The 25,731-nt window shown below is 35.5% G+C and overlaps 2 protein-coding genes across 2 annotated transcripts; one reads left to right on the top strand and one right to left on the bottom strand.

The window, feature by feature from the left end:
* Nucleotides 384-3,320, bottom strand: LOC109243035. Its single transcript, XM_019409956.1, has 3 exons — nt 2,858-3,320; nt 1,927-2,055; nt 384-867 (listed from the first exon to the last, which is right to left on the bottom strand). The coding sequence occupies exons 1-3, from the start codon at nt 3,176-3,178 to the stop codon at nt 721-723; spliced, it is 597 nt and encodes a 198-aa protein (XP_019265501.1). The 5' UTR covers nt 3,179-3,320; the 3' UTR covers nt 384-720.
* Nucleotides 16,023-19,970, top strand: LOC109243119 (bifunctional L-3-cyanoalanine synthase/cysteine synthase 2, mitochondrial). The gene is made up of 10 exons (XM_019410046.1): nt 16,023-16,361; nt 17,648-17,757; nt 17,917-17,974; nt 18,146-18,409; nt 18,488-18,625; nt 18,847-18,898; nt 19,014-19,093; nt 19,235-19,294; nt 19,561-19,641; nt 19,729-19,970. Exons 1-10 carry the CDS (start codon nt 16,215-16,217, stop codon nt 19,825-19,827), a joined length of 1,089 nt encoding a protein of 362 aa, XP_019265591.1. The 5' UTR covers nt 16,023-16,214; the 3' UTR covers nt 19,828-19,970.

Genomic DNA, 25,731 nt, shown 5'->3' on the forward strand with positions numbered 1-25,731 from the left:
CAATCCAAAAGCTTAAACCGTTTGGAGGAACTCTTATGTTTATTCATCTATCTTAACAAGCTGAAATAATCATGTTAATTTCTTTCAACTGACTCTCTTTTATTTCCCTGCTCTTTGGGAATTTCATTATTCATCTAAAAGCAGGCCCTAATGGGATAAATTGCATATTATAACAGCTCTTCTGTCCTTTTTATGCACAACGCATGCAATAGCGACGAGTTAACGAGGAATTCAATGCAAACCTGAAATGGTACCATTCAAGTGTAACTTTTCAATCACTAAATCCATTGCGAAAAAAGAAACTAGGAAAAAAAAACAAATTCATGATCACGAGTCCCGTTATGAGCTTCTGAAACTCTGCCAGATATTTCCGGTATAAGATGTTCAATGTTGAAATATCAGCAATCCTATGTACTACAGCCAATTTATTGAATCCAGATGTATAACTTATTTGACAAATGGAGCTATAACTTAATAAGCCCCTGGTAACAAACAGATCATGAATGATATGTCGGGTAATAAGAAAAGCAACAAGCTAAGATCATAACCAGAAAACTCAGTGGAAAAAGAGAGCCATTTCCAGTAACCTGTCTGGTAATAGATGTTGTTGGAGGATCAATGGTTAAATGAGCTGCATGGAAGAATGAACCGATGTACAAAATTCCGGCTAATCTAGAAACGAAATAGAGGAGAAAGAAGAAGGGTCTGTTTTCTGGCTTGTTACAACTCAGAGTGCCTGTTCTTCTCTATCTCATTTTGGAACTTCTCGAAAACTTCTTCAAACGGAGGGTCGCCTGGTCTTCGAAATAGTTGGTCCCCTATTTTAATCTCATATGCTTCTTCTTGTTCTAGCAAAAACTCTTTTAACTGCAAAATGGACAAAGAAAATCTCAAAAAATCCAGCATGCAGAATCTCATGTTTTATCACATAACTGAAGACACTTTTAATTATAGGAGAGAGTTAAACTGGCTCAAACATGCATTAAGCATTTGGCATGTACAGATACCACATTAAGCAAAAGTTGAGCATCAACTTAAAGAATATTGCAAAAGAAAGTAACGACGACAAACAGCTATAATACGGCACAGATGGTGATCATCCAACAATTAGCAATGTCACATTAAGGTTACCATCCAAACAATGAGAAAGATGCCTCCTATCATTCATTCTGTTTTCTTGATGATCATAATAAGAACGCCAAAAAACTGCAGGATTGAATTCCATAGCAGATTTGGAAGTAATAATAAGCAAACCACATTGAAGAGTACCTCCTTTGAACAAAATAAAAGGTTTTATTGGCATCATGCGATGAAATTGAATAAATGCAGGATGAACCTCAAGTTGCTTGATATGATCTCTAAAATGGAGTAATTTAATATCTTTAAAGCTATTCTCTAATGGACTAATTGATGTTTTCACCCTAACCCTCCCATGTTACACCACTTTTGTGTGCTTACTGAGTTTCGAGGAGAAAGAGCTAATAGTTACAGAGAGTTCAGTGTTGACGTAAACCAGGTGTAACAAAGGGAAAATGTTATCTTTTTCTTGCACTATCTCACATTGTTTGTTCTCCTTTCACTCTGAGTTTCTCTGATGATTCACTTTTCATTTTCCTCTTTTCAAATTCTCTAAATCTTACCATAGAGTTTCTTTAAGTGATTAAGAAGAGAAACGAAAACAGTAAGGCGACTTTTCTGGAAATTGTCAGGGAAACTTGATATTCAACCTAAAATCAATCTGTTCTTCATATGTGCTGTGTATTCTCTGCCACCATATTCTTAAGTGGTTAATGTTGAAAAACAGAACAACAGTTTACAAAATTCCCTAGTAGTTTTAGCCTTTTGAACAAGCTCTTTTCTGGAAGCACCAATAGGCAAATTCAGCAGTTACAGAAGAAGATATCTGATTTAGGAAGTAAAACAAACCTGTTTAGTGTCTTGACCTTTTTCCATAGTGAACATGATCGTGCTAAAATCAACACCTATGAACTTTGTCTCAATTGCTCCAGTTCTTGCCAGATTGGTCCACCTCTTGGCGATATCAGAAACCATAACCTGAAAATGATTTTAATCTAGACAAATAAGTTCTACTACCATGTACAACAATATGCGACAAGAGAATTAACATTGACATATCAATAACTAAAAAGTTGAGGAATATTTTTCAATTGGTGAGACAATTTTGTGTAGTTTGAGGTTTGAATGGTAGTTCAGTCATAAAGCTCCTACCTTCTAGGTACAGGTTTTGATCTTACAAAGTCCTTCCCTTTACCTCCCACACAAAAAACCAATTAATCACTATGGCTCAATCCCAAACTTGTAGCGGCTATAGAAATCCTCTATATCTACTCTCTGTATTAACGCATATTCATCCAATATTGTAGAATTTGTCTATTAAGCTAATTTAAAGGCTCTCCAGAACTAGAGATTCTCAATCGAGATCTTACATTTATCCCTACATCAACATAGAAATTTCTAAGCAGACACAATATAATATACGTGTAACAACAACTAAGCCTCAAGTACGTGATAATAACAAAAATTGTGTCTTGATCTTAACCAGTTGGTATCGCCTATACAGATCCTTTGCTTCCTTTGTGTCCTATTCTTAGCTAAGTACTCCATTATCGATGCCGAGATATTGTAGCTCTTTTGAAAAGACATCTTTTATACAAAAATCTAAATAGAAAAGAAAGGTCTCGGTACCATATTCCACAGCTGATCAAAAGTGTTCAATTTTAGCAAAGCGATTAATTTACCGGCTGATTACTATTCCATATTCCGAAGCTAATAAGGATTTAGCATTAGTCAAATCATCAATTAACAAAGCATTCAAATTACGGTAAAAAAGAGATACCGGAGTCCGAAGAGTTCCAGGTCGGAGCTTAACGAATCCGAAAACGGGTCCTAGAACCCTCTTCATCATTTCAGCTTGGATATCCTTTGGGCTCATTTTGCTTACATCATTCGGCGGCGGATCGAATTCGGAGTTGGCGATTTCCTTCTTGTTGCTCCATTGTTCCTCCTCCTCGTTGTCTACGACGTCGTTAAGGTCGTCAGAAACGTGGATCCTGCGTTGTAATCCATCCGCGAAACGGTGAAAACTTAGGGTTCCAGTGGTAATCAAGAGCAGCAACAAGCAGATTGTGTAACAACATCTACGCAATTCCTTTAACATTGTACCAGCTAATTAGGTGCTTGCATGTGCAATGATTTGGTAATGGAGTGCTGGACGTGAAGTGAGCATGTTGGAATTTAGATGTAAAATCTTACCACCTGAAAGTTTATATTAGGTGAAGCTCTTATTATGATTACGGCTCAACTAATTTATCGCATGATATGCTACAACATAATAATATATTATTATAAATTGTAATTACAAGCTAGAATTTGAACGTAGAACCTCCGATAGTTATAGTTATGTATCAACCACTTTACACACTGAGGTTGAGCTACCCTATAGTTCGGCCGAATCCAGCTACTTTGACTTGAATATTATATTTTAATTAGAAATTATATAAATATTTAATTATAAATCCAATAACTAAAACGAATGTTGAGTTTCATAGTAAATTCAGAAACTTTAAATCACGACTCCGCCTTCATTTACACATTCCTTGGGACTTGGTAGGATTAACACATTACTTCATTTTGCAAGTGAAAATACAACATTAGATTATAATTCGAATTTGAGTTTATCTTTAATTATGACGATACCTCCTTTTCTTTACCCGAATTGAATAGGTGATCCTTTAGAATTTTTTTGGAAAGCTACCAGGTAATTGAAATTGGTGTAATTACTAGATTAGTAATTACATAGTCTAGTAATTACACATTTGTGTAATTACGACGACCTGTTTGTTTGTCATAGTGTAATCATAGTGTAATTACAAGTTTACTGTTTGGTTGCACATGTGTAATAACATAGTTAGATTAAATTTTAAATAAAGTAATTATCAAAACTTGAAAGTTAATATAATAAATATATGTCTATAAATTTTTATAAGTATAAATGATATTATATTTGGTATTAAGATATATAGTTTTCGTGAATATACATTAATTAGTAATCATATATTTATAACTAATAATATAAAAATAATTTATATATATTTTCCAAATTAGTAATATTTAGTTTAGATACTTACAAAACTAAAAGATACGTTCTGTAAGAACATCATGGAATTCATGTTTAATAAAACTAATTAATATTTATAAATATAATGTCATAACGTTATCCAAATGTTTGATAAAACTAATCTATCAATTCTAATTAAAATTGAACGACATGCAATGTGAGCCAATACTATTAAAACAAGTAAATTGAAACCATGAATATAACACAATTTCAAAATCCAAAAAAAAAATAGTTTAACATATGTCAAATTCCAACATAATAATAGTAAGTTCACTACAACTTAAGATTAGGAAACATAATAAGTTTATAACCACATTCAACGACGAAATTTCACTTTAATTGCATCACTCATTATATGCCAAGTTTGTTAATGACTCATTATTTCTAATATTAGAAGGTATAGTTTCAAAAAATAGAATAATAAAATAAATAAAAAATAAAATATAAGCAATTACATGGAATCACAAGAAGCAAAGGTAGAGAAATAAAAGATAAATAATGTACAAAGAAAAATGTATTTTAAAATTTCAAAAGAAATTAAAAAGTAAAAATAAAATTAAAAAAGTAAAATAATAGAAATAAAAAGTTATAAAGAAAATAAATTAAAAAAGGAAAGAAACTAAAAAGCAACCTTGTAATTTCTCACGACCCGAAATTCCCACCATCGGGACCGTGATGGCGCCTAACATCGCACTCGCTAGGCAAGCCAACGTTAGAGTTTTATTCACATTTTTCCTTTACATTTCATAGATTAAAATTAGCAAAACTAAATCAAGTTGAAATAAATGCGGAAGTACGTAAATAACCTGTTATCTATATACTATTAACAATACCATAACTGTCACTACCCAGAAACTGGTGTCACAATCCACGAACATACTATGAATTACTACAAATATCGGTCTGAAAGAAATTACATCTGTTTGAAACGAAAGAAAAACAGAAGTATAGAAATGTAGAAGGGGACGCCAACATGACTACCTTGGGTATCCAAACTGTGAACCTGTAGTCAATCTCTGAATCAGCCACTGCCTGCTCCGAAATCTGCATAGCAAGTACAGTATCACCACAACCGACCCCATGTACTGGTAAGTGCCGAGCCTAACCTCGACGAGGTAGTGACGAGGCTACGGCGGGGCAATTACAATATGACCTGCATATAGTATATAACAAAGCAAAAAAGAAGTACGGGACAAAATGAAACAGTAATTGCAGCAAAAATGAATACGGAACTCAAATATCTTATCAGTACCCAGCTATAGCCAATCCTTAAGTGAGATACCAAACCACAGAATAAATTCACAACAGAAGAAGGATACAGAAACAATATACTGATGCGGCGCGCATCCCGATCCCACCATATAATCAGTAACAATAGGAACATTCACCCTTATTGCTCTGTATCAATCCACCCTTATTTCTCCTATTGCGGTGTGCAACCCGATCCTACCGTACAATAACAATCCACCTTTATTATTCCTCAATATATCACCCTTATTCCTCATGTTGCGGCACGCAACCCGATCCCACCAGATAATCACATTTCACCCTTATTCCTCCTCAATATATCACCCGAGCCTTCATATAATAGACAACCCTGGTGGTAGAATGACCAGGAGTCCCTCTCTACTCTAATGGAGGCAACCTCGACAACGTTAAGGTTACGGTCTTGGCGTGACAGTCCAATATAGCATGATAAGGTGACAGCCAATCCATCCCCAAAATAACATCGGAATCAACCATAACGAGAAGTAGGAGATCTACGCTGGTCTCAAAACCCCAATAATAACCACACACAAATGATAGACACGATCTACAACAGAATCCCCCACCAGTGTGGACACATACACGGGAGCACTCAAAGAATCACGAGGCACAACCAAATATGAAGCAAAATAAGATGACACATAGGAGTATGTAGACCTTAGATCATATAGAACTTAAGCATCTCTACTGCAAACAGAAACAGTACCTGTGATAATAGCATCGGATGACTCAGCCTCAGGCCTGGCTGGGAAAGCATAACATCGGGGCTGGGCCCTACCACTCTGAACCATATCCTTGGGACGGCCTCCTGCTGGCTGGCCTCCACCTTTAACGGCCTGGCCTCTACCTCTAACGGCCTGACCTCCACCTCTAGCGAGCTGACCTCTACCTCTGGCTCCCTGACCCCTACCTCTAGCTGGTTGAACGGGCGGTGCTGGGATCATGGCACGAAAACCCTGCTGCTGTGACTGAACACCCACTAATCTCGGACAGGTCCTCTGGATATGCCCATACTCACCACACTCGAAACATCCATCCTGATACTACAGCTATGGAAACTAAGATTGACCCTGATGGGCTGACTGACCGTGATAATAACTCTGAAGAGGAGGTGCTCTGATAGGAGCTGGCGATGCACTATAAGCTGGCTGGCCTAAATGAGGTACATAAGGACCACGATTCCCTAAAGCTCCATGGGATGTCAGAAGTGCTGAATGAAACGGCCTGGGGGATGGCCCCTACCAAAAGTACCTCGACCTCCAGATGGGGCCCCACTGAATCCACCGGAGTGACGAGGCATCTTGTTAGACACCTGACCACTCCCCTGAGCTAAAACCATCTCAACTGGTCTGGCCACATTGGCTACATCCTGGAAGGAAATCTCACTCCCTGTCTCCTTAGCCATCTGTAATCTGATAGGCTGAGCAAGTCCCTCAATAAACCTCCTTACCCTCTCTCTCTCTGTAGGAAGTATAAGAAAAGCATGACGGGCCAAATCAACAAATCTAGTCTCGTACTGAGTGACAATCATAGAACCCTACTGAAGGCGCTCGAACTGCCTCCGATAGTCCTCTCTCTAAGTGATAGGAAGATACTTCTCCAGAAATAGCTGATAGAACTGGTCCCAAGTAAGAGCCGGCGACCCAGTTGGTCTGGCCAAACAAAAAATCCCTCCACCTAGAGCCGTCAATATGGGCTTGGCCCGTTGGGCCAGCCTAGCCCAGCCCGTGATTTAGCAGGGCTGGGCTAGAATTTTTGGAGCCCACTTTAAAACGAGGTTTTTAAGCCCGACCCGAGTAAGCCCGTGGCCCGTGAGGCTTGATTGAGGCTGGGCCGGGCCGGCCCATGTGCCTAATAAAAATATGTATTTGAAATATATAAAATATGAAAATTATACGACACAAAAATATCAAGAAGAGTATTCAAGCTTAAAGTGTATTAAGCTCATCATATTAAAAGATGAAAGTCTTAAAACATTAATTAGTTTTAAAATTTTAATTATTCTTAATATTTAACTAACTAATATTGCATACAAATTGTAGATGTAAGTGAAGGTATTAAGACAACCTTCTCGCAAGCGGATTCAAATGTGCTTGATGAAGATGATGTGTTGGATATCCCGTAAGCATCATGGACGTTCTCTTGAATAGTTTGTTTTGACTTTTGACTTTTAGTGAATGAAATATTAGTCTCGTCTTTTACTTGTTTAGTGTTTATCATATATTGAAACAGTATAAAAAGTTATTAAGTTTTGTGAAATTTTTCCAATTAGATTTTTTTAACTTCTAAATATTTATCTTTTTAGGTTACAACTTAAAGAAAAAATATAAAATTATATTTAAAAAAATATTGGGCTGGCCCGTGGGGGCCCGTAGCCCACATAGGGCTGGGGTGGGCCGACCATTATAAGGCCCATCAAAAATGGTGGGCTAGCCCAGCCCAGCCCAGCCCGTCAATTGCTTAAGCCCATGTGGGCTGGGCTGGGATGGGCTAGCCAGGCCCCGCCCATATTGACAGCTCTACCTCCACCATATCTTGGCGGAACCTGACAGACGAAGGGCAGCAAACTCGACCCCATTGGTCTCCACTATCCCATGTTCCGTAATACCTCGTGACAACTGTCCAGATAGTCCTGGGGATCCTCTGAAGATGTACCGCCATAGGTAGTGGTGAAAAGCTTGGTAAACCTATCCAATCTCCACAAAGCCACATAAGACATAGCTGATCCATCGCCGGTCTGTGCTGCAATATCCGGCGGAACTACCCCAACGGGCTGAGCTGCTGGAGTCTGAAATTGAGGAGCCATCTGCTCCGGAGTGTGGGTAGCGGGAGTCTGGGCTCCTCCCCCAGCCTGAGAGACGGCTGGTGCTGCAGGAAATGTGTCGGCCTGAGCAAAACTCTCCATAAGACCCACTAGACGGACCAAAGCATCCTGAAGTACCGGGGTAGTTGAACCCCCCTGGAACCTGAGTTGGCCCTACTGGAACTGTCTGGGCTGGAGCCTCATCATCAAACTCTACCGCTGGTGCTGATGCTCGAGCTCTGGGCTGAGCCCTGCCACCTGCCACGACCTCTAGCACGGCCTCGGCCTCGTCTTCTGCCCCTCGTAAGAGCTGCCATTGGGGGCTCTGGCTGCTGCTCGGTTTAAAAAGCGGTACGTGTTCTCGCCATCCGCAAAAGAACAAGAGTAGAGAGTTCAATTAGCATAAAGAAGTACGGGACAAAATGAAACAGTAACTTGCAGCAAAAATGAATACGGAACTCAAATATCTTATCAGTACCCAGCTATAGCGAATCCTTAAGAGAGATACCAAACTACATAATAAATTCACAACAGAAGAAGGATACATAAACAATAAACTGATGCGACGCGCATCTCGATCCCACCACATAATCAGTAACAATACGAACATTCCCCCTTATTACTCCGTATCAATCCACCCTTATTCCTCCTGTTGCGGCGTGCAACCCGATCCCACCGTACAATAACAATCCACCCTTATTACTCCTCAATATATCACCCTTATTCCTCCTATTGCAGCACGCAACCCGATCCCACCAAATAATTATATTTCACCCTTATTCCTCCTCAATATATCACCCTTATTCCTCACGTTGTGGCGTGCAATCCGATCCCACCATATCAGTACCAATCACACAATAAGAACAGAATTTTCACAATTTGGCTCAAAACTCCTCATGGTATTTAACCTCAACTAAAACAAACGAAAAACGGTAAAATTATGAAACTTCGCTCGAATTATGTTACTCAGCGAAACCAATCCAAAGTATACTAATAAACACTGATAGCCAACTCAGACCAATAATATGAATCCATGAAACCGCGTAATATCCAATACTTTTAACAACGAAAACAATAACCGACAAGTAGCAACTAAACATGGAAATATCAACAAAACATGTAGCGGTTAAGGCATGGAACAATATATTAAGAACGGGAAGGGAACAATTAAAACCAGATAAAGTGGCGGCACATAGGTACTTGTCACCTCACCTATACGCCACACTTACCTCGATCCACAGGCCACTCACTGCTCAATTACCGCTTTTCTTCTAGTTTTCACCTCCGAACCACTCTTATTTAGTCATAATTAACTTAATAACATCAAATATCGCTAAAGAAATCAATTCAAACACATAATTATAAGTTTCCCAATATTTCCCCAAAAAGTCAAAAACCGACCCCGGGCCCGCTTGGTCAAAACTCGAGGTTCGGACCAAAACCCATTCACCCATTCACTCCCGAGCCCAAATATATAATTAGTTTCGAAATCCGACCCCAAATCGAGGTCTAAATCCCCAATTTATAAAAAATCCCAATTCTTCCAAAAATCCCTAATTCAACCATGAAAGAACAAGATTTAGGGCTAGAAATCTAATAGGCGTTGATGGAAATTGAAGGAAATGAGTCAAAGAACACAAACCTATGATTTGGTGTTGAATTCCCTCTTCAAAATCGCCCTAGGTCGTGTTCTAGTGATGAAATATGAAATTTGGGAAGAAGTCTCATTTTTGAAGTCTGTTTTAAAACACTGGACAAGTCACAGCGGCCAGAAAGGCCTTCGCGTTCGCGAAAAGTTGCACGAGTTCGCGATGGTCTTTCCCCCTGACCTTCGCGTTCGCGAGCCTAGGATCGCGTTCGGATAGAAAAACTCACTGATTCCCAGCCCACCTCCATTTACTCTAAACGTTCGCATGATGTTGGTCGCGTTCGCGAAGAGCAGCTCCCGGTGCTTCGCGTTCGTGCCCATGGTTACACGTTCGCGATGAACAAACCCATTCCCAGCCCAGATTACACTTCGCGTTCGCATGAGAAGCTTCGCGACCGCGAAGAAGGAAACCAGCAAGTGCTGAAGCTGCAGAAAACCAACATTTTCCTAAGTCTAAAACATCCCGAAGTCTATCTGAAACTCACCCGAGCCCTCGGGGCTCCAAACCAAACACGCACACAAGTAGTCTTAAAACATCATACAAACTTGTCCGTGCGATCAAATCGCCAAAATAACACCTAGAACTATGAATTTAGCACCAAATTGCATGAAATTTTCAAGAAAGTTTTAAAACTTCTAACTTTACAACCGGACGTCCGAATCACGCCAAATCAGTTCCGTTTCTCACCAAATTTTACAGATAAGGTATAAATATCATAACGGACTTGTACCAGGCTCCGAAATCAAAATACGGACCCGATGCCAACAAGATCAAATATTAACCAAATTCTTAAAACCATAATAATTTCTGTCTTACTATTTTCATCAAAAATTTATTTCGCGGGTTAGGAACCTCGAAATTCAATTCCGGACATACGTCCAGGTCCCGTATTTTACTATGGACCCACCGGGACCGTCAAAATACGGGTCCGGGTCCGTTTACCCAAACGTTGACCGAAGTCAAAAATTAACTTTTTAGGCCAAAAATTATTGTTTCATCAATTTTTCCACATAAAAGCTTTCCGAAAATGTACCTGGACTGCGCACACAACTCGAGGAGGAATAAAATGAGGTTTTGAAGGCCTTGGAATACGGAATCGAGTTCTTAAACATAAGACGACCCTTTGGGTCATCACATAATTACACAGTATAATTACCACCAATTCTCATCTCCCCCTTGAGAATTGGAGAGTGTAATTACACCCAATTCCATCCTGACCAAGTAATTACTTGGCCAGCAAACGTGCTAAACTGTGTAATTACACCCAAATCCAATTCCTAGGTGGCTTTCCAAACAGGCTCTTAAACTTTCTTACGTATGTGAATTAGGACTGCTTATCGGGCAGATTGGACGGATATTTATATTTAACGGTTTGGCTAATCGGTTATCGGCTTGTAAATGTACTAATCCGCTAGCTATTCGATCGATAAGATATTGGGGGGATTGGTATCAGATTAGCGATTATTGGACAGTTATCGGGCAGTTTATTGGCTAAATTAAATATACAATAAAAATTACACAAATAAGCAATACATATGATTAAACAATAGATAGACGATCCAATCACAATCACACTCCAGTACGTTAATAAAGCTCTCATTGTTAATGGTAGTTTCTTCTTCTTAAATTCTTTTACAATAAGCATGCTAAAATACAAATTGGGGATCCTTAACCAGTAATAGAAGTTCAGTTAACATAAATTTTGGATATAATTTTGCTTCAGTTACCAAGTTAAATGATTTATTTGAGCAGAAAGATATAAAACTATCTAAATTTGCCTAGTCCTACACCAAAAATAAGTTATGATGACGTTGGAGCTCAAGTTGCTAAGAAGCTGCTTCATAATGGGTAAAAATATAAATACAATATTTCTTATCGGGTTAACGATTTATCCGATAAGAAAATTAAGTAATCCGCCCGCGAAGCGATAAACCATTAATTATAAAATTTCAATCCGTTCACCAACCGTTAATCCGATAACCCGATACCAATAAGCCACTAGCCACTTTTCATGGTACGATTAGCGGTTATGGTTACGGTTTGGTTTGAACAGTCCTACTATGAATACGTGTAATTATGAAGGGGAAAAAAGTTAGAGGGTGGGTGCAATTCACAAGTTACAAAGTTACATAAAAGATCTTTCTCATACAATTAAAAAACAAACCATCTTTACTGAAACTAATCTCTCATTAATCTTTTCAACAACTATAATTTCATCGAAAGAGGGACAAGCAGGGACACATATTACTATGATTGAGCTTAATATAATAAGGAAGCTAGCAGTTTAAAAAGTATAAAGATATTGGCGAATAGCGAGGATTAGCAGCCAATCACTGAGACGATCAAAACCCTCAATTAAACGGTGGATTCAACAATGACCTAAGTTTCAATACAGCTGATCAATGTTTTAAGACCGAATCTTATATATATGTACGAGAAACAAGCAGAGACAAAGTTTGATATATATTTTATAATTTACGATCACTAATTAGAACCTATAACGTCTAAATTTTAAATCTAGTTGTGAGAATACACTTGGGAGTTAGAACAAGTCCCTGATTGGAACATGGATGTTTAAGATCGACTTCATAAAAATTAAAAAAATAAAATGAAAGGACATTGAGATCATATATTACTAGAGGGGTCTGTACGAGGATGCTTACTTTTGAGGTGAAGACAAATACCATTAGTCTGGACGGTCGAATGCTGCTGTGTTTGTTCATTTTAAGGAAATCTTTCATTGCATCACATGGGATTCCTTTGATCAAACGTATACAAAAATAAAATTAAAAAATGGCAAGTGCAGTGCACATTTATTACAAAATATTGTATCTCGTTTTTTTTATACAGTGAGATTGTAAGTTGTAGCGTGATCTTTATTCTTGTTTTTTATGAGTTAAAGTTTTTGCTTAAAAGGAATATCAGAAATCTAAAAATTATGTCCTCCACCCATCAATTTATGAGCAAAAATTGAGGTTGGTTACCTTGATAGAGAAGAAGTTGGTAAATTTTTGTTTTTAATTCATGTTAGAATCTCATTAAATTGATGTGAGACAGCATTTCTACTTTACATTCGTCTTATACCGACGTGGCATTGATCATGATAAAATATGATAGCATTACATTGATATATACTAAAATAGAAGGGTATGTGATGAGATACATACAAATTTCTAATTAGTTCTATCATTTTTGTTCAATTTAATTATCCGGAATTTATTGAACCGGCTATTTACATTGAAGAATTAATCTAAATAGCCGTCCACCCAACCGTCTAAACTAAAAATGGTCGTTGGAGGTATAATATATATATATATATATACATAATTTATGCATATATAATGAATGTATAGTCTATGTATATGACTAGAAATAGTAAACAATGAATATATCCGGCTATTTGTGTAAAAATATTCATGCTAAATAGGTCAGAGTGAAATATTCGTCACCTGAATGTTTTTCATTTTCATGTCAAGACCTTTTATTGATGATAGAGGAATTTTAATCATTCCACTGTACCTTTAATGACTTTAACTATGTCATTCACAGTTGACACCACTGGTTTATTATATGGTAGATTGGTAGTGCTGGCATTAATATTTCAAATAAAATGAAGGATGAAAATTAGTGAGATCATCTATTTCCCCAATTTTCTTTCGTTATGACTTTTGTATGCAATCAGTTAAACTTTATGAGTTTAGATTCACATTTCTATCATTATTTAACAAATTTTATAATTTTTTAAGAAAAATACAGAGTATAAAGTAAACCTATGAAATCATATCCTCTATATTAAATACATCCCCTGCTTTTTTTAGCTAAAAAAAAATCCACCGTCCATTTCCAATTCTTGGTGTAGAATAAATGGCTTTTTTTCTTGCCTTATCCAAATGGTACCAATTTAGATCTAGTCATTTTTTCCCCACAAGGTTGAAATTGACATGAATTGGCATTCGGGTGGGGAAATTCAATTGAACAACGGAAAATGTAAATAGAGTTTTAAATGGACCACCTCCAACGAGCGACTGTGACATATTTGACAATTCCTTTTTTGGTTCTAACTATTTGGGGCTTATTCAATCTGTTAAAATTCTCTACATTTAATAAATTTAAACTACAAAATTGGACTTTTTTTTTTCTCTCTCTTTTTGCTTAAAATGGTATTGGGACAATAAAACAAGAAATTTGCCTTTGAGCATGCAGAAGAGGTGCATGCACTGATTGATTACAATTCAGCCGTCATAGGTGTCCCACATCAGTATATGGTCTACCATTCTACTTTGCTTGCATTTTGAGAATAAAAGTGATTTATTTACTTTATTTAAGCACTCCTAAATCCTATCTTTTTCTTTTGTTTTCTTCTTTTCTCTTTAACTCGAGGAAAGTGAATTTTAAATTCGAGCTAGTACATGAAAATAGTGAGTATTCATTGGATCATTTTCTTCATTATTCTCAGATTTTACCATATATAATCAGAGCGGAATCAGGATTTCAAGTTTATGGGTTCGAGATTTGAATCGCCTTAAGTTACTGGGTTCTAAATTAATAATTTATATATATTCAATAAAAAAATTTAAGACAAATACAGAGTTTGAACCAAAGCTAATGAATTCGATCAAACCCGCTAACTCTAGCTTCACCCATGTATATAATGTGGCCATCTTGGAGACTATTCCTTTTTTACTTTTATAATACTACGAAAGCAAATAGCCATCAACAAAGACATCCCATTTTAAAGTTCATTCATATTAAGGTTGTGACCTAGTTGGTATGAAGTATAGCTAGGAGGAAACTCTGGAGATTAGGATTCAAATTATAATAGAGAAAAAAATATTAGATGATCTTTTCCTACCTGAATCGTGACTGGTAAAATTACCTGAATATGTGTTGATAAAAAATAGCATGTACTCAATATATATTCAAGGTCGAGGTGCTCATACACCGCCATTATAAAAAAAAAATCAATAAAAAGTGCATGCCTTTCGGCGAACGGCAATGATACAGATGGCTTTATTTCTCTATATTTTTCAACACAAACGACTTATTTTGTTATTATTATTATTATTTTAATTCATTTGCTAAACTCATACACATGGATGACGATGGTGATATAACACAGTTGTGAAATCATTCGCCAAATCCTTAGTTTAAGGCAAACAGGTTAATTCCTCTGATCCAATTTAAGTGATTTTTTGGCATTTTTTTGTGGTCTATAGTATTTGATTTTTTCCAAATATCACAAAAGAATTAACTTCTTTTTTTCAAGATTGCCCTTGGAGATGGAGTAAAGTGCCTTGAAGTATTTGTTGTATATTCAATGAACAAATTAAGGTTAATATGGTCATTATATTGTTAATTAATGCCAAAAAGCATGGGTTTCTTAATTTGTGTGAAAACAACAAAAAAGATCACGACCGGAGGGAGTAAGAGATAGAGGATATATTAATGACAAAAGGTTTAGCATTAATGAAATCGTGAAATCCTGTAATAACATTACTCCTACGTATTCCCTTAGATCACTAGTAGAATTAAAAAATTACGAAAACCATTCATTAATTATAATTTCTTGTTTAGTTATAATTTCCTACATTCTTTAAATACTTTTACTAGAACAATTGTGAATTTGTAGCATTTTTATGTGAATTTCTAAATATATAAATTCTATTAGATTTAGTAAATCAAAGTCCATTTTACAAAAAAAAAAAAAAAAATGCATGCAAATATTTAAAATTATTAAACTTAACCTCTATATATTCTGAGTTTCGTACAAATTACATAGGAACAATATCATGTGAGCTAGCATCCACAAATTGAAGGTCCTAATAAAGTGATAACTGATAAGTACTCTCGTATCCTTAATTAGAGGTCACGAGTTTGAGCCTTGAGTAGGAAATCGCCTTTGTTAGAGAACGTTTTACTTTCAATGTGTCATTTTTCAGTGTGAATCCAAATTTAATTGGGCCCAATACGAATACCGAACACCAAGCGAAAACCCCAAAAAGTATCATGTATGTCTTTTTACAACTTGGCAATTTTTGTTGCTAGCTTATTTCATTTTCTTTTTAATTGAAATTGGGAAGAGTCCAAATTCTGTCCTTAATAGAAATTTTTTATATACCTAAAAGATTGTGGGAGAGAGAGTGAAAAAATAAAAAATACAGCAAAGAAGTCCGATTGGATAATGTAACAAAACTTTTCGTTATAAAAAAGGGTGTCATATCTTTCAAGTGTGAGGTACACAAAAAAAGGCTAAGCTATCATAGCTAATAGCTTTTGTGTAAACTTTCAAGTGCAATATATAGTTGCATTTTTTCAAGAGCTGAAGAGGCAATTTCTCTGAGCTGTTGAGAATCCATTAATGGCGGCTTTAAGCAGATTGTTGAAGAGATCAAGATACTGTAATAGTAATGTTGATTTCATCACCAGATTCTTCTCTACTCAGCCTTTAGTTCATACTCCCAAATTACAACTTCCTGTTACTAACATCAAGACTCAAGTTTCTCAAGTTAGTGCAATCAATTAATTCCCTCTCTCTTTCTGATTTTTATGTATGTATATATAGAGATTTAGCTGAAATTAGTTTCTGGCTATGGCATTTGAGTTTCCTTTCCTGTGTTTGTATTCAAAAAAATGACGTGTCATAACTCAGTGCTGAAAAGTTAACCTTCCGATCATTTGTATTTTGATCAATTTATATATAGTTTAATTATTTTAATGTGACAAAAAATAATTTTAATTTGTAACTTTAGTCCATCATCTATTTCTTTCCTGTATGAGAAATAATGACCATGAAAAGGGAGGGTAAGGTAAAAGGGAATCTTAAACTAACGATATTTTCGAGGAGCTCTTGGACAATATAGTATTAATTATTAAGTATTCTTTGAATTGCTTTTTTTTTTTTTTTTTCCCTTCATTTTTCTTATAATATTCTTTTAACTTTAAACCTTTGGGACTTACTTTGTTCTTTCTAACTTTAAAATTTTATAGAGTAAAAAGTGGTATATAAATTATGAAATTAAGGGTATCCAGCTATATTTCTAGTTTGAGCAAGTTCTTATTTAATGAAGCTTAGAGAAGCATGGATTAAGGAAAACAACGTAAAACATTGAGTAACTCTGATTTGACGGGTGGGATCAAATTAGGAAGTTGGATAGTATTCTACGTTATTTGAGATTTGATAGTTAAGCTTCAATGGCCCGCCGAAGACTAAACTCTATTGGATTAGGATGACACTTTTGTCAGTATGTGTTTGTAGGCACTGAAAAATCAAATAAGAAAATTTTGGTTGGATACGAACTTGCACCCAATTGATATCGAGAATAGTCCAACCCTTAAAACAAAAGGCGGCTCGGCGGGATCCGGAGAAGGGTCGAGGTGACCCTCATGCAAGAGTGTCACTCTTCCTGATTTTTAGTTCTATAAATTTTGCTTTATGAAGTTGGGATGACAATAAAGTTATACATTTATGTCAGTTTCGATAATTTTTGAAGTAGAAAAAAAGTAATTGAAAGTTGAAGTTGTATTTGAACATAAATTTCACTTGAAAAGAAAGTAATGATGTGATTGAAAATCATTATTTCACTTGAAATACTCATCAGAGTGAGCTTTAATTTAATATTTCATTAGTATTTGTATTTGAAATACAAATTATTGAGCTTCAGTCTGAAGCTCAATAATTTGTAAATAGTGATGGCCAAACTTAAGCTTGCAAATATTGATTTCAGTTTACAAGTGAAGTCATGATCAAACACTCCCCAAATGCTTATGTGATAAACTGACATAAAATTTCAGCTAATTGGAAAAACACCAATGGTTTATCTTAACAAAGTGACAGAAGGATGTGGAGCTCACATAGCTGTGAAACAAGAGATGTTTCAACCTACTTCTAGCATCAAAGACAGGTATCTTATCTTCTTCATACTTCTCTCCTGTCTATGTTGAGTATTTGTTCGTAGCTGGAATGGATCTCATTTGTCTAAAAACCGTATTCTTATTTGTACATCACTTCTTTGCTTCCACTCTGTATTAAGAAAAAACTAATTCTCTTGTATTTTCACCAGACCAGCATTGGCGATGATCAATGATGCAGAAAAGAAAGGCTTAATATCACCTGAAAAGGTAAGTAAATGCAATTCTATCCGGACACTAGCAGGAGTACAACAAGTTGGGATACCGCGTTTTTCTCTTATCATAACATATGATTGTATAAATATTTTTATACTGTCAGTGCGTAGATTTTAAACTTGACTAGTATATGTTATCTTTGACCTACTTCTTGATTATATTTAGACGACATTGATTGAGCCAACATCGGGAAATATGGGGATCAGCATGGCATTTATGGCAGCAATGAAAGGCTACAAAATGGTTTTGACAATGCCCTCATACACAAGCTTGGAGAGGAGAGTGACAATGAGAGCATTTGGAGCTGATTTAGTCCTCACTGATCCAACCAAAGGAATGGGAGGCACTGTTAAGAAAGCTTATGGCCTTTTGGAATCTACACCTAATGCTTTCATGCTTCAGCAGTTTTCTAATCCTGCAAACACTCAGGTATTTTGAAGAAACCGTACTTAATCCTATGTTCTTTGTTTCACTATTGGATTCTCGGTTGTTTCACGTTGAAAACAGATTCATTTTGAGACGACTGGTCCTGAGATATGGGAAGAAACTCAGGGTAATGTTGACATATTTGTCATGGGAATAGGAAGTGGAGGCACTGTCTCTGGTGTTGGACAATATCTGAAATCCAAAAATCCTAATGTCAAGGTAAATCCATACTATCAATGTACTTCTGATTGACTATGTTACAAAACAAGTTGACAAATTTAACTTATATACATTGAGAGTGTAAATAATTATACACTATCAATGTATTTTAACTTGTTTTATAGGTAATCTGCCTTATTAGTTTTTATACACGTCAATGTATAGAACTTAAACTCATAACTTAACATAACACCATGCTTATATTTTCTCCTCTTTGCTAGATATATGGAATTGAGCCAACTGAAAGCAATGTACTAAATGGTGGAAAACCAGGTAATTTTCCTCTCATCTTTCAATTTGTCTATGAGATCCTAGTATTTATGAAGTATTCAAATTACTGCATGTTCTTATAATATTTATAATAATCTTTAAATGACCACCAATACAGGTCCTCATCACATAACAGGGAACGGGGTTGGATTCAAGCCAGATATCCTGGACATGGATATAATGGAGGAAGTTATGATGGTATGTTAAATTCTTTGTTAATCTGTTTTCTTCTGAAACTGGAAATATCAACAAAATTATGTGATTACCAAGAGTTCCAGTGAATTACAGCTTAGTCAGTCTGGTAATTGTACATGATCTGTGCTTGCTCATGTAATGCAGGTTTCTAGTGAAGACGCCGTAAACATGGCTAGGGAGTTGGCAGTCAAGGAAGGGCTCATGGTAAAGTTCTAGATAAATGCATCTTTCTTTTAAAAACCAATAGCTAAAAAACTTGATCGGTACCAACTTGATCTTGTTGCTCCTGAAAACAAACATGCATGAACTGTTTGATGAAGTATGTGTCCGGATAGTCCCGATCACTCTCATTTTGATAAAAGTGTGATAGATGTTTCCACTCTAAACTACATAGTAGTATTCATCTATAGAGTAAATCTGTTGCGATCCCTTTATATCATGTAATGAAAAAGCTTATCTCCATTGAATAGGTTGGAATATCGTCGGGAGCTAATACAGTAGCAGCTCTTCAACTTGCTCAAAAACCAGAAAACAAAGGCAAACTCATAGTGGTATGAATATGTCAGATTTAAGATACAAACCCAACCTCAATACTTTTTCTTTGCTCATTTTTCACAATTTGTCATTTTCAATTTCAGACTATACATGCAAGTTTTGGAGAGAGGTACCTCTCATCGGTTCTGTATCAAGATCTGAGGAAAGAGGCCGAGAATATGCAACCTGTTTCAGTTGATTAATGTTGCAATTTTACTTATGATGATTATATATAGTTGAAGGCTCTGCAAGAAAAATGTATTATTTTTCTAAATAATGTTTATGCTTGTAAATTTTTGATGATTCACCTTTCTGAATCCTGCTTATGCTCTGCTCTTGTTGTTTCTATGTTATAGGCTTATAGTATAGAAATCAGTTGACAGTTAGTTTTTAAAAAAAATTTATGAGGACTGAAACGCAGGGCACCTATGTCCTCAATCTTCTTTAGTTATGAATCTTATAGGCAAGCAAATCTAGTATTGGTCATTTTTCCACTAAACATGTTAGAACTGACATGGAGTATCACTTGGCTAGGGATAATCTAGGGGTGTTGACACAGCTACCCACAAAAATAAAACTATTTACCCTTGTCTACTCATTTGTTTTTCTACCCATAAACTAATTACATTTCCTACCCGTAGTAGTTTTTGTAGGGGATTTTTTCTTTATTCTCCAATTCTTTTTTATTTCTATGCTTCTTTTCTTCTTTTTTTTCTTTTCTGCTTTTCTTTTTTCTCGTTTTCTTCTTATTTTTTTCTTTTTTCCTTTTCTAATTTCATTTAACTTCTTTTTTTTTTATATTCTTTTTCTCTTCATAATCTAATTTCATTTACCGTTTTCACTAATTTTTTTATTATTCTTTTTTTATAGAATAAGAAAAATAATTGATATAGTAAATATTTGTTTACCTTTTTTTAATATAACTAGTACAATACACCTTTTATTTTATTTTTCTTTCTCATTTTTTAAATTCAATTATTAAACTGAAATAATATCAGTTGTCACTTGATCTAATACACTGAATATCACATTGACTGCTGTTGAGCACCATAAATTACATAATCAGATTCTAAGAATCAACACGTGATTGCCATGCAAACCTTGATCTCCTTCCCTATAAATATCAATACACACTCTACCATTAGCAGTAATACAACCAGTTATAGAGCAAAGAAAACATAATCTACGGCAACCAAATCTCCATATATACTAGTTAGAATAAAAATGATAATAAAATATTAAAAAATAGAACAAAAGTATAAGTAGCGAAAAAGACTTCTAGTACCATGTGATACCAATATGGTATATATGTATACCAACAGCGCATATGATTTCTCTAGAATATTGCAAAACTATCTGCGACTATACTACTCTACCAAAATATTAAAGGACGCAATAAAAGTATGAGAAAATTACATGCTCGTATTGCAAGCTAAATATTCGCAAAACAACTTGCTCATTTCGTATACTAAGAGGGTATATAGTTGTATGGGGTCGTTCCAACAATTGCCTATGACTATAAAAACTATTAATACACATAATTTATGTCCATCGGCACACAAAAATTCCAGCATTATTGCAACTCATGTTGATATAAATAATTTCATAATAGAATTCACTTAAACTGCAGCTAAAACAACCAAAATAATGTTCAAACTACCATATGATACCAATATGGCATATAACTATACCAACATGGTATACAATTTTACTAGTTAATTTCCGGCAACTATATGACTATACTACTATTACATAACACACATGCATAAAGAGAAAAATAAAAAAATAGTGTACCACATATTAATATAATAAGGTATTTCAAGATATTGTACTATATTACTATTATTAAAAGAAAATCAAATATTGTACCAATTAAATGCAACTAATACAACCAAAAAATAATTCAACTAGCATATGATACCAATATAGTATATAGCTATACTAATAGGGTATATAGTTGGAATGAATTGTATACTAAAATGGTATATTTGTATACTATTTGGGTATACAATACAAATTCGTCTTCTTCTCTGGTTAAACTATATTTCAACCCAAATTTCTAAAATTTACTACAAAATCTCCACCAAATTGACTAAAGCTTTAGCTACAACCTCCAATCAACTTTCCAAACTAACCCATACAGGATCGGATCAAAACAATTAAAAACTCAAACAAACCAAGTTATGAGTTTCAAGCTTCAAGGTCCGTCAATGGTAGATTTAAATTTTTGTATAATAAATCTCCAAAAATCAGCATCAAAGGTACAATCTACGCATCAAAGAACAATATTAGCTACATTTAATTGGAGACCAATGGAGTAGTGCTGGATCGATTTGATTCTTGCAGTGCTGGATCGATTTGATTCTTGCAGTGCTGGATCGATTTGATTCAGCACACCTGCTTATAATAACACACCTGCTTACTATTTTTTTCCCCTGTATGCTAACACGCAAAAGTAATACAAGATGGAATTATCTCCTAATGAAACTGCAATTTCACTAATTTGTCCTTCAACGAGTACAAAATATAAGCACCAGGCAAGTATAAAAAAACTGCACTTATTACAAAAGAATATCCCATGTCCACCACTCTATATTAAAAGGTAAAGACGACACTAAAAATCTGTATTAAAAAGGAAGAAAAAAACGAATAGCTAACAACTCCAAAGAATCTAATGTGGGCGGGTAAATAGTATTGATTGCATAGGTAGGAAAAGTAAATAGTTTAGGTATGGGTATTTAAGGGTAAATAGTTTGAATTTAATGGGTATAAAGTGAGATTTTCCCATAATCAATCTAGAGCGGTCGATACGGGCTGGCCCAGCCCAGCCTAGCCCAGTTCATACGGGCTTTGGCAATTGATGGGTTACTTTGGGCCGGCCCACTGTTTCGACGGGTCTTGAAATGATCAACCCAGTCCAGCCTTACGTGGGTCAGGGGCCTCCACGGGCCAGCCCATCATTTAAAAAATTATTTTTTATATTTTTAAAAATTCAAGTTTTAACCTAAAATGCAAAACGTGTATATTCACACACACATACAAGTCTAAAAATATACTTGATGTATGGAAAACTCTACAAAACTTAATGACTTCTGACATTATTTCAATAGATTACTATAAAACACACAAAAAAAAGAGGACGTTATTTCATTTATTAAAAGTCAATACTCAAAACAAACTACTCAAAAATCTTTTCAAGGTACTCATAGCATATCTAACACCAACAAATTATCTTTATCGGGTTCTTTTGAAACAAATATGTCATAACATCTTCATTTTCATCTAAATCTATAATTATATGCAATGTTAATTAGTTAAACAATAAGAAATAGCTAAAAAAATTAAGAACAAAAGCATTTAAATTCAAATAAAAAATATTACCAGTTTGAGATTGAACTACTCTTCTTATTTTATTTTTTTATATTTTAATTAAATACGCTTGTTAAGCTCACAGGCCAATCAATCCAGCCTCGATCAAGCCTCATGGGCCATAGGCTTAATTAGGTCGGACTTAAAAGCCTTGTTTTTAAATGGGCTCCAAATTTTTTAGCCCAACCCTATCAAATTACAGGCTAAATCCGGCCGGTCCAACGGGCCAAACCCATATTGACCGGAGAAACTTTCAGAAACTACTATGTTTTAGTGGTTATTAGCTAGTTGTAGCTACCATTTACTATATTACTTCCTATAGCTATGTTTTCAAATTTTTTAGAGTGTATTCGATGTATTTAAGCTACTGTATTCATGAATACAGTAGCATTTCTAGGCGTAAAACAGGGGATTACAGCTAGACAGATTTTTGTATTCGACTGTACTCGACTGTATTCATGGCGTGAAACATGGGATTACAGCTGGACAGATTATTGTATTCGACTGTATTCGATTGTATTCACGACGTGAAACAGGGGATTACACTTTTTTAAACGAAAAGTGAATCAATTAACATAATAGACTCCTAATATAACTCAATAAACTCAATTATAACACACAAATTTTGTATTTCCAGATATAAAAAAGATTCTCAACCGAAAAACACCCCAAAAACATAGCAATCTTCAAAGAAATTATATAATACATCTGAATACATAAATTATATTAATTAAAAAAATATATGAATACATTCATGGAATATAGCGAGACATTGAATACAATGAAATACATGGAATATAGCGAGATACACTGAAATACAACGAAAAAAAACGACAATGAATACAACGAAATACATGAAAATACAGCGAGATACATTGAAATACAATGAAAAAAAAGGTAACAGAATCTTCAAGTTGCTCAGCCCCAAACTCCGTCGTCTTTGTTCAAGAACAACCCTAATGTCGTCTCGTCGAGAGGCCCGCGATTCTGACTCGAAACGTCATTGTTCCCGTTACTGTAATACTATTCCGGCCTCTCCAACATCTAGCCTTTATTCAAAACGACCACACAACAACCAAATTGCAGCTTTGCAGTGTTTTCCCAAAAGAGAGAGAATGAAGAAAATTACCGTTGAAACTCTCCTCGAAGAAGACCTCAGCGGAGACGACAGCGACAGGCAGAGAGAATACAGTAATTAGATGGAGAGCTAGGGTTTGCCCTTCGTTGAGTAGCCATAGCCACTGTTGTGAGATCGAAATACTGACTCTGAAAGATCTCTTATGAAAGCTCTTTTATACTAGCGAGAGGATTTGTTTGAAAGCTCTTTCTTCATACAATATTTGTTTGGTTATATGTGGCAACAACAATGGCAACCCTTTGGAATGGCTTGAGAAGAAAGAGCGGAGATTCGCAGCTGATGGTGGTGGCAGCGGAGAAGCTTTCCAGGAGGAAAAACGATCGACGGAGGAACTGATGAGAGAGAATCCATGAGTTTGTATTCATGGAGAAAACTGGCGTTGAGAGAGAGGTTAGAGAAAAATCTGAAAGAATGAGAGAGAAAACAATACAAAGCGTATTTTATGGTTTAAGGGTAGGAGATGACCATAAATAGATATTTGGCTATAAAAATCAAATGGTAGCTATGAAATATAATTTTTTAAAATGGTATTTATTTAAAATAAATAAGGTATCAACCTTTGCTATAGGAGGTAAAAGATTCCTATTGACTGCTCTAGGATAATCCAAAGCTATCGGGACATATGCGATATTTCGTTCTGTATATGGGGCTTATGGCATCTATTAAAAATTTTAATATAAAGGTTTGGCCATGGTCCCTTAACGGATATTCCATAAAATTGGAACAATGAAATGAATTTGGACAAATCAAAAAATTATCTATAGATTTCACCTGAAGGGGAGTCTTGGAGTAACACTAAAATTAGGCCAAATACATCGACAACCCCTTAAAGTTATCCTCACTTTTCACTTACACACTCTATCTTAAGTCCGTTCCATTTGAACACTTCAACCATATCTCATATGCGTCATTTAGACACAAAAAGCTGACATGGCAAGACAAGTGTTCTTCACATTTTCCAGGCGCGTGAAATGGTCCAAAAAACAAACTCCTCATCTTTCTTTCCAGAAAATGAATAGTTTTTGCCGGAAATACTTTCCGGCAAATATTTCTTTTAATTTTTCATCATTCTATTTCCATCGATATAATCACCTTCTCCATTCACCCCCTTCTCCTATTCCTCCTGACATTGTAGTCCGGCGAATGTGGCGGAGAATTTGGGATGTCGTTCCTTTCGGATCTGAAAAATTTGGAATGTCGTTCTTGATTTGAAATCCGAGCCTAATTGTATGTAACTATCAGCAAAATTTGTTGGTAGTACTCCAAAGATTCTTGGCTAGGCTAGAATGATACTGATATTACTAGCTCTCTTTCTCTGCTCGCACCCGGTGGTGTTTTGGCCTTGCTGAAATGAGGAACTTTCTCTGCTCTCTTTTCCACTGTCCTAATTATTTTTACTGCTTTTAGTATTTCAGTTTAATTTTGTCAAATGTAATGCAACTCCGGCAAAACTTTGACAGACCTCAGTCCTTAAGTCTCAGATCTCAAGCTTTGACAGACATCCACCAAACTCCGGCAAAGCTTTGACAGACCTCCCACAATTTCTAGATGTGCTTTCTCACATCAGATCTGGGGAAGAAAACGAAGGAGGCGGAGAGTT

Source organism: Nicotiana attenuata, chromosome 1, assembly GCF_001879085.1.
Source record: "Nicotiana attenuata strain UT chromosome 1, NIATTr2, whole genome shotgun sequence".
In the NCBI taxonomy this organism is placed as follows: Eukaryota; Viridiplantae; Streptophyta; class Magnoliopsida; order Solanales; family Solanaceae; genus Nicotiana; species Nicotiana attenuata.